The 16,431-nt window shown below is 38.4% G+C and overlaps 3 protein-coding genes across 5 annotated transcripts in view; 1 reads left to right on the forward strand and 2 right to left on the reverse strand.

The window, feature by feature from the left end:
* LOC136245722 (inactive peptidyl-prolyl cis-trans isomerase FKBP6-like) overlaps nucleotides 1–12,798 on the forward strand; it is a 23,966-nt gene extending 11,168 nt beyond the window's left edge. For 2 of the 3 annotated variants that reach the window (XM_066037205.1, XM_066037206.1), the window contains exons 11-14: nucleotides 6,901–6,965; nucleotides 7,011–7,113; nucleotides 7,994–8,117; nucleotides 12,518–12,798. In XM_066037205.1, coding sequence (XP_065893277.1) covers nucleotides 6,901–6,965; nucleotides 7,011–7,113; nucleotides 7,994–8,117; nucleotides 12,518–12,565 — 340 coding nt within the window. In that variant the 3' untranslated portion in view covers nucleotides 12,566–12,798. The remainder of the gene's footprint in view (nucleotides 1–6,900; nucleotides 6,966–7,010; nucleotides 7,114–7,993; nucleotides 8,118–12,517) is intronic. The other variant, XM_066037207.1, reaches the window with a different exon arrangement.
* Nucleotides 3,442–6,013, reverse strand: LOC136245723 (uncharacterized). The gene is made up of 5 exons (XM_066037208.1): nucleotides 5,629–6,013; nucleotides 4,861–5,519; nucleotides 4,497–4,610; nucleotides 4,326–4,449; nucleotides 3,442–3,805 (listed from the first exon to the last, which is right to left on the reverse strand). The coding sequence occupies exons 1-5, from the start codon at nucleotides 5,855–5,857 to the stop codon at nucleotides 3,621–3,623; spliced, it is 1,311 nt and encodes a 436-aa protein (XP_065893280.1). The 5' UTR covers nucleotides 5,858–6,013; the 3' UTR covers nucleotides 3,442–3,620.
* Nucleotides 12,799–12,973: 175 nt separating the features above from the next.
* Nucleotides 12,974–16,431, reverse strand: part of LOC136245719 (E3 ubiquitin-protein ligase TRIM71-like) — a 100,946-nt gene continuing 97,488 nt past the window's right edge. The window contains exons 2-3 of the mRNA XM_066037203.1: nucleotides 15,444–15,500; nucleotides 12,974–15,392 (exon numbers count right to left, since the gene is read on the reverse strand). Coding sequence (XP_065893275.1) covers nucleotides 13,185–15,368 — 2,184 coding nt within the window. The 5' untranslated portion in view covers nucleotides 15,369–15,392; nucleotides 15,444–15,500 and the 3' untranslated portion in view covers nucleotides 12,974–13,184. The remainder of the gene's footprint in view (nucleotides 15,393–15,443; nucleotides 15,501–16,431) is intronic.

The raw sequence follows: 16,431 nt of genomic DNA on the forward strand, positions 1-16,431 counted from the left end.
CTATGTACTGCTTGAGACAGTTTCGTTATTGTACAGTATATGGCAAATGTATCACTAGATGTGTCCAAAAACACAACTTGTTAGCATAAACAATGACTGGTATCAAAATCAGAATCACTGCACCACTATATTTGACACCACTGGCTACAGGTAGGTTCACTCCAGCTCTATCACCTTTCATGGACTGCTTTTGTACAAGCAAATGTGAATGGTGGCACAGGACTCTCACCCTTTCTGGCCTGCCTTTCCAGGACAACTTTGTGGACACCACGTCAAGAAAAACTGGCCCTAAGATGGGGTCTGAGGTGTTGTCATGGTTTAAGTAGGTAGAGCTGGCATGGAACTCTATAAAAGTTTGGTAGCTTCAGTGAGGCTGCAATTTGTTTGGCCTTGTGCTTTCAACATGCTGCTCTTCTATTTGTAAGTGCCATTACTTGTTCTCTGACCATCCTCCACACCAATCTAAAATGGCGGGAAAATATTTTTGTAGTACATTAAGCATTGTAGTAGCGTACATCAGGAAAAATTTGCTGTCAAAAAAATTTCATCGCTGGCTATATGGACGAAAATAAAAACAACGAATTATTTTAAGTATACGAATAATTTGCACATACAAAAAAAAATTCAACGTTAGGTATTTCGTCAAATTTTTTTGTCGATTATGCCAGTGTTGAAAATTTGTTGTGTTGAAATTTTAATAGACGAAATTTTCTACGCCAAAATTTTCCTGATTTACAGTACATTAAAAAAAAACAGTGAAACTTGAGTAGTCGACCTATTGCAACTTGTACACGACTGAAGTTTGGCGAATAGAGGAAATTTACCAAACTTTATTGACTGCTTCACCAAACTTATAATATTTTCTGCCAATCTGTTTAACATCCTGATTTTCAAAACTCTAACTTTTGTAATGTACAGTACTGTGTTGGGTAGGGAAACCTATCCCAACACAAAAGGAAGAAAGCGGTCTGCCACACCATAATAGCTTTATTATTATGGACTCTTTATAGTACCTGTAGTACATCCTATACAATTGTGTAGTGAAATACTGCAGGTGGTATTATGCTCACCCAGAGTATCATCAGATGGCTGATTATTGAAGCTATTACTCAAACAAACATCTTACTAGCTAACATAACATATTTTGTACATGTGGCAGATATAACTACCTTGATACTTGCTACATAACTTTATTGTACACGCATAGTCCAGCACTTTTTGTATTGGGTATGTTGTAACAAACAGCTGTGTTGTACATTTGTTTGTGTGACCTGTGGACTGTGTGGAGTAGAGAGTAAATATCAGCGGAGGTATTCTGTCTGTGAATGCTACCCCACTAGGGACCTGTGAGAAGGCTAAAGCCTGTGAATACAGGGAGTCTGAAACATGTAACTAAAAAATGTTGAAGAATGCAGAAAAAATCCCAGACCCAGTAGTGACTTGATCCCCAGCAACATGCAGTCTAGTATTGTAGCTAACTGGTTTTAAACTCCAAAGTAGAAGGGCAGCATGCAATGGTCATAGCAGGAATGGTGTCAAACTTAAAGTTTTTGTTTGAACGTGCACCCCAGCCATCATTACTGGAAAGTGTAGTGTCATTATTACACTTTGTTTTCAGCTGTGTTGAGCTCTGTACACAACATTACAAATGAAGAACAGCATGAGGAATACCTCTGCAATCAATCCAATTACAATGGAAAATACAGTCTATTCCCATTACAAATGTATGGAAGCCAACACACACTAGCACAAATTGATACCTTGCACTATTAGCAAAGAGAAATGGGACACAGAAGAGGACATCAGTAAATCCAGGTATTGTAAATACTGCATGCCAAAAGGCACCTATCAGGCTGAAAAATCGCTTAGCAGCATGGCATCTAACATACAATTTTGTGTAGTAATCTCTTAATTCAGGGTTACTCTGACTGTTCTATTAGAGTATATTGATTCTGTTTTTGATTCCAAAAAGCTGACTGGCCTCTGGAAACTGGTGAAACCCTACTGGTAAATAAACAAGGGCTTGAGTTAGTGCAGTGTCATACTGCATGATACATATATGAATATAATATGGGTGTGCAAATGCGTACATTATGGTATAGAATTTCATGTTATAAAATATGTAGTAGAATTCCTTAAATCAACATAATTATGTAGTGCGTATGTTACAATGCAGTACCATGCACTGGTTATACAAATTTAAGACAGGCAAGTCCATTAGTGATTTCAATGCCAATGCCACATTGCCAGTTCTTAATGTACACAACATATGGTGAAGTACCCCATAGTCACAACATGGTGAAGTACCCCATAGTCACAACATGGTGAAGTACCTCATAGTCACTGATGAACACCTATAAAAGAACTGTACATTGTTTGAAAGTAAAACGATCACTGTTTAACTGTATTAAAATGATGGGCTATAGTTTACAAGCAGTGTAGGCAAACACACACAGTCACAACAGCTTCCAAACAGAAATGGTGGACCAGTATGGTCACTAGACTGTATACATTGTTTACAATATAGTTCATTCTTCTGTAAGAGGTGCCTGTCTACATAGAGTATATACTGAGAATGAGATGACTTACTTGCACAAACATGACAGTATGACATCAGCAGATGTGTTATTGCTATTAAACAGTTTATCAAATACACCACCATATATGAATAACCACATAATGATGTAACTATGCGCATGGTTGAGACCTACTTGACATGGTCACTATAAGAGGTGGTCTTATTAATGAGGTCATGAAGAACACCTTAGCTATGTTTGAAACCTACTTGACATGGTCACTATAATGAGGTGGTCTTATTAATGAGGTCGTGAAATATACCTTAGCTATGTTTGAGACCTTCATATTATTTTATTGTTTTGTGTACATCTTAAATGTTTGCATGCTTGGCACTAGATGTACAGCCAGTGGGCCTTACGTTCAACTCATTGGCAGTGGTCCAGAACTAAGTCACATGTCAAAAGCACTCTAATTGTTTGGTACTAATAATGAACTTTTGTCTTCTGAATGTTTACATATTGTCTAGTTTATGTTCTTGTTTGGAAATAGTAATAAATAGAACAAGGAAGAAGTGGTTTGCTAAATAAACTATGGGATTTGTGGTGACCTTTAACCTAGTAGTCATAACAGGAGCTATAAGCACCACAAATTTGCACCTTGAGGTGTTTATGAGCTCCTCGTTGTAAATTGGAGCATGAATCTAATAAAATACTTCTTTGATGGCAATCCCAAATGGAAGCCTTAAACAGCTTCCTTGCTCCAGTGATGGGGAACAAGACACAAGAATTATGACCTTATATGACCTGGGGATGAGACTCCAAGACTTATTATTCATAATGGCAAAGCTCTAGGCCTTGTAGCACTCTTGTTAAACAAGGCTTTCACATGTCCAGGAAATCTTGGGACACAACCACAAAAGTAATGTTATTTGAATAAAGCTTCTCTTATGAACAACATAAATAATACAGCAATTGTACACAGAATTATTAAAAGCACCATGAAATATACAAATATAAATTTTAATACAGCTGCTATGTGTAATTCCATAATTATATCCATTAACAATAATAAACCCAACAAACTATAGTGGGAATCCTGTCTGATCAGTGATTACGAGGAGCCCAGTCAGTACCACGTTGCCAATCCTCAGTGAATACAGCATAGAAGTCATCCACTATCAATGGTGACTGCAAAACTACCAGGAAATTTCTGTTCACTGAGTGCCAGCCAGTATGGCCATAGGGGGGGAATGAGTTACCAGCAGGAAAATCACTAGGACTCCAATTACCTGAAAGAAAATATAGACGTATACCTACAGTGCATCCATTAAATAACTAACAGTATGCACATACAATGACATTGCTATCAAGGCTGCCTTGTATTCAGTATTGTATTCTGATAGTTCCACCTAAACACAGTTAACAAGTGACACTTTGTAACAGCCTTTGCTACACCTACTGACATTGCATACCAAACAGTATGGGTAGTGGATTAGGGTGTTGTTCAGTGGACAGTTAGTCACATGTCAAGTAACATGTTATCAACACACAGTGACATAAAAGGGAAAACAGCACACACTACACACAATGCTGACATCAGCTGTTATGAAGGAGTACTCTTGTCAAAACACTTCTATCCATAAGGAACAAGTGGGTTGTGTGGGCTAAGACAATCACTGTGCAAAATAAATTTTTATAAATAGGAGAAAATAACCACTGGATCGGAAGGGAAAGGAGCAAATACTTGTTTAGTACAAGCATGCAAATATGTACGCACGTGTGTGTGCACACACACACTGTGACACATACCGGTACTAAGGTGGACGGTAGTGTTATCAACAATCCAGAACTTCTGATGAGAGTACTGATAATAATGAGGGGCATATCTCAAGTATCCTTTCATGCCAGCTGTATATAACTGCTGGTAACAAGCCTAGAGGGAATCACTAGTTACGTCACAATACATCATCACTTACTCACCTGAGCTGCCTTGTAGTCAGAGTAAGACACAATACGAGGAGACACCATCACTTTCACTTCCTTACCACTCTCAAATAGTTTCTGTATCTTGTTACACAAGTCACTATCAGTGATCTGTGGACAGTGTAAAGTGAGGTAAAATCTCACTCAATAGCTCAATTGATATTACAATGAGTGTAAACTAGACAGCTATAAAGGCAACAAACAAGTGGTTTTGGTTTTCTATTGAAAGCTGTTTACAATGGGAGGAATAAAACAGAAAAGCTAAAGCCACGATGGTTATCTCTAAGGTCCATCGCATCACCTATACAATAAATATAAAATTCATATCTAAAAAACATTAGATATACGTGATACTACTCACCTGGTACACGGTCAGGTAGAACATTTTAGTCACTTTACTAAGTGTATCAGATTCCAGTTCTTCTCTGGCATAGTCCGGACTAGCAAACACTTTCTTAACAGTGATACCTTCTACTGGTAGGAAGTTAGTCACGTAGGCACCTGGTACACTTCTGGGTGTTGGTATGTTCACTGGATAAGGACTAGTATCTGTTATGATATTCATATCACCATTAGAGTAACTATTGGTCGGCTTGAATGAAGCAGCTTTTGCCCAGTCACCTTCAAATACTTTCTGATAAAAGGTGATAGCTCCGTTGCAAGTTCCCTCCATAACAATACCAGCCTCTCTGTTCAACATGAATGACGTATAAGAAAAGTTTACAGATGATACTGACGTCCTCTTCCCTTTGTCGATCATCATGTACTTGGCATGCATAAACGTTGTACTTGTGTATATCCGTATTTCAATACCATTTAGGAAGAGCCAATCCAAGGGTGTGATTTTACCTTCACATGTTGATTGGTCATAACTGTTAGTCAATATTCGGACAGTGATGTTTCGTTGGTGTACAGCATTCAACAGTGCTGGGAATACTGGGAATTTTTCATTCTTCTGGTCAGCAACAGAGCAGCCCTGGCATCCAGTGAATGGTGTACACTTACTCCAGCTGGAAAATCCTAATAAGTTAAGGTAAAAAACAAAATTAATAATAAATCCATAACAGAACCGTCATTCACTAGTTACAAGACAGTACACGACATACAAAGGGTAAGAGGCTACGCGTACCTGGGGCGAAGATGTCTATGCTGGTTTCAGCCGACTGGATCAACGACACGTACGTTTGTATGGAGAGGTCGGGCGAGAAGAACGGCGTGGCGGTACACAGCAGTCTACAGTAGGTCCCCTTGTACTTGGCCTGGTACGTGCTAGTCTGGTGGTCGTAGTTCGGGTCTGAACTGATAGCTAGTACGACTAACGCGAGTAGCGTAGAGGCGCGAAGAACTCTTGCGTCCATTCAGGCAATATCTGCGCAGTTAGCGCAAGTCTTTCTCCACACACTGCAACGAAGTAGACTTTAAAAAGGGCGGTTGTTGGCAACTTTTTTGCCGCTTCCTAAAGTGCGCTCTTTCTTCTGCACGTGAATTTCATGATTTGTAAAAATTAGTATTTGGGGAAATTTCTGGTTTCCAAATATGGTCATGCTGTTTACTTTTATGGTATTACATAATTACATCTATTACCTTGATCAAGAGTCGATCGTCAATATGAACTCTTGCTGTGATACCTCACATCACAGCCATCTCCGGAGGCGTAGCTACAATGTAGGCAGGTGAGGCAGTTGCCTCACCAAATATTGGTGACTGAAGTTACTGAACTGAGAGCTACATTGGACCCTTTGATGCATTGAAAGCATGCATTAACGAAGTTTATATGCTATGTTCAACTTATTGTACGTAGTAAGTATCCATCCAGGGGCAGTTCTATAGGGGGTTAGCTACTGAGGTTTTCAGAAACTGGTCAAGCTAGATCGATATACTCTAATAGAGCAGTCATCTTAAAAGAGCACTCACCCTAATACAACAATCGAGCAAATTTTTACTAAAATAAATTAAACTACTTAAATTGCTCTCACGATCAATCTCAGATGGTCTAACTTTCCCAGGGGAGCATAACCTGGACTGACATCTTACCAGTTCTTATTATATACCATAATGTGCATTCTTTGTAATAGTAGGACTAAAATTACCTCTAGATTCGGCAATCCTACTAACTTTTAATTTTCAAAAATTTTCCTGGAGGCATGTCTTCAAGACCCCCTAGCTGGAGCATGCTACGCATGCCGATTGTACTTGCACACTGGAGTGCATCATAAAGCATTGCAAGGTTTGCCTCACCTATTTACAATTTCTAGCTATGCCCCTGATCTCTCTTTAGTAACACCTCATTATAGTAGTCACTTAGTCTTACTTTCACATTTTTATGGCCACATTTCAAATTTCAGTCCTATTTATGAGGTTTCACTGTACTATTATCTGATGTTTATTAATTATTCAACAGCAAGATTCAGAAATACAATGCAATGGAGAAAGTCACTTATACAAGAATGCTGGGGACTCAGCCAGGTATACCAGTCTCTGTATGCCATCACTACTTGAATATTTACACAGGTCCAGACACAACACACAAGTCTAAAACCAGTTCATCTGGTGCGGCAACCAAAGTTAAAGAAGAGGAAGAGTCTATTAAACAAATATTATCCAGTAGACTAAGGTAATACAGTACTAGTGTAGCTAACAGTTTAGTGGCTACAGAGCTTTCTCCTTATGACTGCATAATATAATGTGTAAAACTGACCTCTTACTTGCTGCTGAGTCTTGGGATACATGTTACTACATATTCCACTAGGAGAAATACCTTGACAGTGCAATGGGAATCAGGAAATTAATGCACTTTGTACTGTTTAAAATTGAAAATTTGCTGTGTGTCTGGCAAGTGATCCACCTTTTTGAAGGAACATGCATTTTTAAAATTCATAACAAGCCTCTATTGTAGTAAAATAGTTATTTAATTTATACCAAGTTTGCTTTGTAGCTGAGTTCACACCTTTGCTGTCATTACGGCATGACTAAACACTCTTTAGAAATCTTGTGCAATGTGAAGTATATTTTATTTCGTAGCATCATTCGGAGCCCTTGGTCTGTACTAATGTCAAGCTTGTCAGTTACATTCTTAACAACATGTATACATGCTCACTATTCCCACTAGCAGCTATCCAGGAGAAACCACTCTGGCAGCACCGTATAGCTGTATAGCTGTATAGCTTCCCTCAGCCAGGATTCTGAAAGACATTACATAATGTACGGACTGCATGTACCAAACATTCTCAACAGCCATGAATAGTTCAAACATCAGTGAAAATACTCATATTATTTTGTAGCCACTGAAATTTAAAGTACTGATATCTGCATGTATTTTAAGTACTGTCCCAAGAGTGACAATAGTCCATTATAGTCATGATTGGGCAATATTTATATTTATTTAAATACATTTCAACAAACAAGATTACATGGCGTACACTTATTATTATACAGATTATACATTAAGTGTACTGAAGGTCCACCAGTATTACATTGTATGATTATCTATGTAGCTCATTCCTTGATAATGAATTAGAGATGGAGTTTGCTCTTCCTTCAAACTTTGATCCTGAAGAAATAGAATGTGCCATACAAGTGGCTGAAGAAATGGGTGTGTTGTATGAGAAGGGTGGAAAGGTGAGTGTGACCATATAATACAATAGTAGTATCAAACAATTTGGTATAAAAATTCCCATACTGCCTTGTTTACTTCGATCGCACAAGTTGACCACTTTTCTCTCAATCACAGTGGGTACCAATAAAAACTATAACCACCTAGCCTAATTGACGATTTAATATAAGCCACTCAACCAACCACATGGAATGAGTGTTTACCCACAATCACTTAGCTAATTTGCCGAAGGATTTCATATGCCACTTCAAGTGCATGCAGGCATGGGACCACAGCTTTAATTAAAAGCTATACAATACCTTTAGTAGTTGTTTTAGAAAAAAAATGAAGATGTACATAAATATCAGTTAGGTTCCCTCCTTTGTCCTTGGTTGCTGGGTCCATTGTTTATATGTACCCAGGTGATCCCCTACCCCACAAAGCCTGGCCACCACAGCCACACTTAAGTAGTCCAGCCAAAATGGTCTTTTTTTTGCTCCACAAGTTCCTATAAATAGTTTCTAATGAACAGTTCTCAGTATCATCAGTTTGCTTTCCAAAGCTTTGTATGAAACTGTCAACATGTGAATATGATCTGAAGTCTTCACATGTCCTTGAACTGGTTTGACAATGGGTTTAGTTGGAAAAGGCTGATGTGGGATGTAATTTTTTATTTTTTTTACATTTATATAACAGTTAAGTTTCATACCATGGCCAAAGTACAGTAGTCTTCACTTCCAGACCCAGACATCTTCCTCAAGTGCATGTACGGAGGATAGACTAGCATGCTATAGAGTACCATAGACCATACACTGTTGTACACACACTCTAGATATCTAATGCACTCACAGAGGCATGCCCCAACTTAGTCTTGCAGGCCGGGCCCTTAGAGATTCATCACTTAGGTATAAGCACCTGCACACTGAAAGCTTTGAGCTCTTGGATCTGGCCTGGGAGACTAAACTGGGTATGACCTGCAACTCTACCATTACACAATATTTCTAGAGCATGTGTACAGCTGTAGTGTGTTAGCACATGTCTTTTTATAAGAGCACAATGTTATACAAGCCTCTCTACTGCGAATATTTTGGGACCCAGAATTATAGAGGTTTTCCTCTATCGGATCATGGACTTTTCAAAAATAAACTTTTACATTTACTTTATTTTCATATCTAATGATGCTCTGCACAGTAGTCTTCACCTTTTCCAACTCATCCAGTGGAATCAGCAACAACTGTCTCTGTGTTGTTGGGTAACTAGAGTTTAAACGAGCTGCTCTCTTGCCTTGGCTTCCAGCAGTGTTTTAAGTGCCTGTAATTGCCACTCCAAATCTCCCTCCCCAACAAGAGTGTTTGTGGCACACAAAACTATTAAAACTAAAGGTGGACCGATACCGATACTGGTATCGATACCAGTGGTATCGGTATCGGTATCGATGGATACCAGTGGTATCGGTATCGGTAATACAAGGTACAGATACCACAGTAGACACTCACCACTTTTATTAAACCATCTCTAGCTAAGTTTCCAGTAGCTAATAACTTAGTTGAGCTAATCAGTAACTTAACAAAGTAGCGAAACAAAGCCTTTGTTACTCCTTTCCAAGTATTGCTGCAATTGCTCCGTGTGTATTCTAATATATTAGAGCACGTGAATCCTTTGTAATTAAATGGTAGTGCAGTTGTTCCCCAAGAATTAAGTTTATGACTACTTGGCTTGCTTTTTCATGAAAAAGTTTGGTTGAAAAGCTGTAACAAACATTGTACAATTATCGGCCGCCCACGCAATTAATTGCTTTATCAATAAGCTTGCAAGAAAACTACCTCAAATCAAGAAATTAGTAATCCACAATGATGTTTAGCTGTTATACAATGAATATTGTAACACCTGATTGAACTGAGATCAATCAATTACTGTGATATTTTAATAGCTAACTATGTATCACAACAATGAAATTTCTATAATAAACTTGTCTAGGCTTCAATGTATAGTATCAGTATCGGCAAATAATTTCAGTACAAATACTCGTATCGGAAATATCGGTAAAAAATGGTATCAGTCCATCTCTAATTAAAACTAGATGAATAAAAAATTGGAAATTTTAAAACGGGAATAGGGATCGCTGAAAAAAGCCATGAAACAAGAAGGGATCGCTGGAGTGGTAATGTAAACCACAAATCCCTATTTTGACTCTCTATCATAAACCTTTATGTAGTTACATGCTCTGTCATTTTGAAATGAGTCAAAATAGGGATTTGTGGTTTACATTACCACCCCAGCGATCCCTTCTCGTTTCGTGGCTTTTTCAGCGATCCCTATTTCTTATTTTAAAATTTCCAATTTTTTATTCATCTAGTTTGTGTACTTTTATTAATCCAGTAATGGATTATGAAGAAGACTGCTGTGAATAGTGTAATTTTGCATTCTGCATAGTAATGCCGTCAACATTTCAGTACACACATGAAACTGATCAAATTGCAATGTGCATACAGACTGAGAGTCTCCTAATGTGAGCTACAATTTATATTACTGGTGCCTTTAATAGCTGTCAAATTCAGTGCAAGGATTGTTGTTATACACTTGACTGCATTATTAGAGTATTTACATGACTGCTCTATTAGAGTATTTAATCTGGATAACCCGCCCACGTACAATAATCACGGAATGAAAAAAGCCACCTTGCAACAAAGTCATCAGCCCAGATTAAGCTTCCTGACCTATACTGAGTTTAATATAGACAGAGTCTATTAGCCACAAGTAGCGCACACCAAAAAACCTAACTTTGAGTGTGATTTTGTATGGCTTCTCGAGCGTAATGGCGTTTTACCAAGAAGAAATGGCCCAGTTTGGGCTCTGTTTCCATCCTAAAACGAAATCAAAAACAGGTCATGGACACGCACAATGATCCATTTAGCAAGCCTTGCTACTTTTTAACCCAGTCGCTATGCCAATGAAAAAATAATATGAACACTGCAAACGGGCATACTATTTCAGTTTAGGCCATGACAAATAAATTTTATGTTTCACGGATGCGGCGGGTCACAATTTCCAGTTTCCAAAATAAATGTAAATCACGTGACCATTTCAACATGGTTGGTGAATGTTCATTGTCGATAAACTCGTCCTTAAATGAGTGGTTGAGTGTTGTATTAAAACGAGGCTTAGTAATTATTAAGAATAGAGTGATAGTACAATGTTCCTGCGAAGAAACGTTTGGAGCTCTTGTTAGAAAAGTCGCACCGGAATTGGAAGAGGAAAGAGTGAAAAGGGTGGTGATTTCTGCAGATGAAAAGTTTGTTGACGTCCACGAAGTAGCTATGGAGGCACCTATCAGTGTTTGTAGGTTATTTAATTGTAAACATTGCTGTATATACTTCGAAAGTGCTGATTCCACGTCAGGCAAAAGCGTTGTCCAAGTCCCAAAAAAGAATGCCTTTTCATTACTAATGGAAAACACTAGAAAACTCCACCTACCTTCTATACTAGTTCCCCCTGAATATTATATTCGATAAACAGTATAATTATGTTTCTAGCTATACAATGTAATCTGAACTGTTTTCTTGATGCCATCATTGTACTTGTCATCCCTATAGCCTTATTATTTACTCCATGTGCTCATGATCCACTTGAGGCTACAGCGTATGATAAAATCATAAAATCAATATTATACATTAACTCTAATTCCGTTAGTTTATAAACTTGACAGGCACCATTCTTTTTTCCTTTTTTTTTTTTTTTTTCGACTTGCCGGGTCACCTTTGAGGGGAAAATAATCCATGAAACATAAGATTTGTTTGGTATGGCCTTAGTCTGAAATACACATACCGTTTCCTTTTCACTTGATACTTACTAGTGGACCTATACTCATTGCATAGAACCACCAGAGAGTTGTTTTGGATTGGAGGATGCTTTCCAAGGTGGTTTTTAGGCGTGCGTTCTATTAGAGTTTTTCATAAAACATGGGCGATCCCTATTATTAACCCACTATCGTGGTTCATGATAACAGGAAAATCTACAAATGCTTAAAATTTGGATGATTATATAAGTCATAGCTCAGCTGTGACTGTTATTATAGAATTTAAGATTATTTTAAAACTACGTGAACAAGTCAGGTTCTCTCACTGGTCAACTCAACATGTAAACTTTAATATTAATTTTAACTGGTACAGTAGAATGTAAGTTATCCGGACCCTATTATCCGGATTCTCAGTTACCAAAACTACGGAAATGACTTATTTTAAGATAATTTGTAAACAGTTTCAGAGATACAGACTTTTCTGACTTATGGACTGGATAACTGAGGTTCCACTGTATTTCTTAATACAGTGCAACCCGTTTGTAACTTTAGCCACTTTTAGATTGTAAATGTATGAAGTCATATTACAGTCGTTCATCTATCACATATTTTGTGTGTCCCCTCTACTAGCACAAAGACTTCAGTGTGAGGTTCTACAAGCCTGAAATTGAACAATGATGATAGTAACATAACTGGCCGACATTAGCTGATACTATTGATCATCTCATTAGCTGCGACAAATTTGTACAATCAATCATAATAGTTTTCTTGTGTGTGAATAACTGGAATATGTTATCCTCTCCTGCGCATTCATCACTTCATCTAGTAATTGTTAATGAACTGTTTTATTTATTGTACATAGACTAATTGTAGACTGTATGATTTCCAATTGAAAATCACAAATGAATTAATACAGGACAACACAGAGTACACAATAACTTTGTAACTTTTAACCATGATAGCGTACGTAAAACAATTCAAACTATGTAGCTGTGTGCTATGTACGTGCATGTCACCACCCCCCCCCCCCCTTTCCTTGTTATACACATGTAAGGAGAATTTTTGACAGCTGTAAATATCAAAGACTTAGCTGGATATTTGTCAGATGCTTCAACATAAAAAGTACAGAATTTCACAGTATATTTTTACAAACTAGCTCAATGACTACAAGTTTTTAACAATATCAAAGTCTATTAATATAAAAGTGGTACAGCTAATATTTTTCTATAATAAAAAATACAAAACTTAAGTCTACACAGTTACATGTGTGTATTTGTGCACCAAAAAAATGTTGTGATTAATAATCAGAAAAAATCTGGATCCTCTTGTTGACACAGTCACTGACATAAACACTACCATTGGGACTACAGGCTATCCCACAAGGAGATGAAAACTGACCAGCACTAGAGCCACGGGACCCAAAGCAGTGTATGAAGACACCATATTTGTCAAAGATTGATACACGATGGTTGTCTTCCTCTGTTACCATAATGAAGCCATACAAGTCAACAGTTATGCCGGATGGTTTATTTAGTTGACCCCTATCACTACCTTGTGTACCAAACATGCCCACATAGTTACCATCAAGAGTGAAGATGGAGATGCAGTGACGATCCCAGTCAGCAACAAGTACCTGATTGATATTGGTGACTGCTAGATCAAAGGGACGATCCAGCTTACCAGAGCCAATAATGTGCATAAACTGACCATCACACTGGAACACTGAGATGCGATGATTACACTGATCAGCAACAAATACTATATCATTGTGTAATGCAATACCCAATGGACAGTCTAATTCACCATTACCATTTCCTTTTTTACCAAATTTCAATAAATATCCACCATTGATGTCAAACTTTTGTACCCTGTCGTTATATCGCTCAACCACATACAAGTGGTTATTGGCATCAAATGCTAAACCGGCAGGACTATCAAACTGACCATTAGCCAGACCCTTGGAGCCAAACCTCCTCACCAGTTGGTCTTGGCTATCAAAGATGCACACACAATGGTTGTAATGATCAGCTACTGCCCACACACCATCCTTACCAAATGCAATGCCCCATGGCTTGCCCATCCTCCCACCATCATTAACTATCTTGTTAGGTTTATCTAATGCAGAGTATTGATGTACCTGAACACTGAAGGGGCTACCTTTAATATGCTCGCCATTAATAGATATCGACAACTTTACCTCTCCAGTTTGATTGGCTACAAAAAATGCTGTGTAGCTACCATCTTGGTTGTCTTTTACTGGTACTGTAATGACATCTGTTCTTGGTTGTGCCTGTACTGTGATTTGCCTGCCTGTTTTATTATATGGATGCTTGCTGGATACCACTTGAAATTTGGTCTCTCTCCCTTTAACAACATGCTCAGGAAAGTTTAACAGTTTATATTCACTGGACAACAATCTTCCAAATATAGGAAAAGATTTGTCATATTCACCAAATTCAAGAGTTGATGATTCTACTGGTTCAGTATTCAACTTGTTATAGTCACTTGTTAACCTCTTCACATCTTCAGCTACTTGTTTCTTCACAAACAATGCTTCTTGGTCTGATCCACTCTTCACAGCTTCACTCAGCTCCTTCACACTCTCCAGTTGTGCTTGTGTATACTCCATCTGTTCTAGTTGTAGTGAAACTGATTTCTTCTTTTGTGTAGATACTTCACGTAACTCTTTCTTTAGATCTTCTCTTTGTTGCTGTAATCGTTGTTGTAACTGTTCATAGTAAACATCAATTTGTTGTTCAACCTCAGTGGCCTGTGACCCAATCCTATCCCTGGTGGAGGAGACTTTCTTGTGTGCTTTAGCTAGTCCATTAATCATCTTCTCTACTGGTTCCATGATCTTGTCCAACTCGGCTCTCTGTTTGCTAGCCATTTTCCTTGCAGTGTTATGCTTGTGACCATCCTCAAGACGATGGTCCATAGTGGTACAATAGTGACACACCAACTGCTCACATGTTTCACAGTAGAAATTCAGTTCCAAGTCGTGTTCCTCACATAGCATTGGTTTGGGTTTAGGTCGTACGATGACATCTTTCCTCTCTGATCGTATCTCCTTCAACATCATCATGTGGTGACCTTGATATTCTCTACTGTACTTGTGAGACTCATGACAGTGGTTACACAGGAACACACCACAGTCAACACATAAAACTATTCCTGGATCATCCCTAATGCAATTGTCACACTTCACATCCTCATCTCCTTCTAGCTTCTCCTTCAGAGCAATTTCATCCACGATACGATTGATGAAGAAATTGTTTGGCAAGTTCTTCACTCCTCCAGAGGGAACCACACTCGTTATCCTACACTCTGGACAAGTAATGTTGGATCCCACCTGCAGCTTCGCGAGACACTCCTCACAGTACGAGTGGTAACAAGGGAGATATTTCGGCTTCTTGTACAACTCGTAACAAACGGGACAAGTGAGATGACCCGCTACCAACTTCATCTTTTTTGCTGCCATTTTTCGGGTGTGACAGGGAGTATGCTGGGTGCAAACGTTTAGTATTTAACTATCAAAAGCACAATTTAATGTTACCTTTACAAACAGAATGGGGAATCGGTTAACGCGCGCTAGACCTTCGCCCAAGCAAACTGAGAGTTCATAATATATACTAAGGAGAGTATCCTACTCTCATTAGAAGGGCGTATCGTGAAGTTATGACGTAACGACAAGATGTTGTGGTTTGTGACGTACGAGCAGCCGTAAAAGTGCAAGAATCGTTAGCACCATTTCACACTCGCGACGCTCAGGATAGCCGTATTCGCGAATGGCCTAGCGAGAAACGCCTACGAAGCGGTCTTAACCCATGAAGGAACGATTGTAGTTCGGTGAGAAACGCTTAGAGCTGGAGTTAATTTTAAAAAATAAAAAAAAATTTAAAAAGTTGCTAGCGACGTTGTTAGGCACGCTTTCAATCGATATCATGTTCAACTAATGACATCATTAATTATACAAAGAAAAACGAGCGAACTCAGAAGTGTTACGTACGGTGGCCCGTTTCGGTCTATTTCCCGGAAATTTCTTTCATTTCTGGGAAATTTCCGAGAAATTTCTTCACTTTTTCTGATTTCTCAACAGTTTCTCTAAAGTTTCTCACCTTTTTCTCAAATTTTTCTCTATTCTTGAAACTTTCCCTAAAATTTCTTTAGTACTTCTCGATCTTTCTCGTTTCTCAAAAATTTTCATAAAATTTCTTTGAGAAATACGGCGTCATTAGACGTCATGTGCACGTGATATTTGTTAAACCAGGCGCACGCCCACAGCCGGCCGAAGGCCGGCCTGGTTTACTGAAATTGTTTTCGTAAAAGTGTGTGTGTGTACCTATCTATCTACCTATCTACCTATGTTTGTCCGTACGCACCCACGTGAGCAAAATCGTTTAATAACGATAAAAGCAGCTTTTACGTAAGAAGTAAAAGTGAAATGAAGTCTGTATTAAACTTCTGCACAGGTGAACTTTGCTCTGAGGTGGTTTCTTTTCGGCGGACTAAAATACGGGTGTGGTGACTTTCCTCAGACTACC

Source organism: Dysidea avara, chromosome 15 (assembly GCF_963678975.1).
Source record: "Dysidea avara chromosome 15, odDysAvar1.4, whole genome shotgun sequence".
Lineage (NCBI taxonomy): Eukaryota > Metazoa > Porifera > Demospongiae > Dictyoceratida > Dysideidae > Dysidea > Dysidea avara.

Excerpts from the sequence above, each read along its gene's own strand:
- LOC136245723 (XM_066037208.1), bottom strand. The coding sequence starts at position 5,857 with ATGGACGCAAGAGTTCTTCGCGCCTCTACGCTACTCGCGTTAGTCGTA. Across the intron at positions 5,520-5,628 it reads CATAGACATCTTCGCCCCAG|GATTTTCCAGCTGGAGTAAG; the intron begins GTACGCGTAGCC and ends TTAACTTATTAG. Across the intron at positions 4,450-4,496 it reads CTGACTACAAGGCAGCTCAG|GCTTGTTACCAGCAGTTATA; the intron begins GTGAGTAAGTGA and ends GATTCCCTCTAG.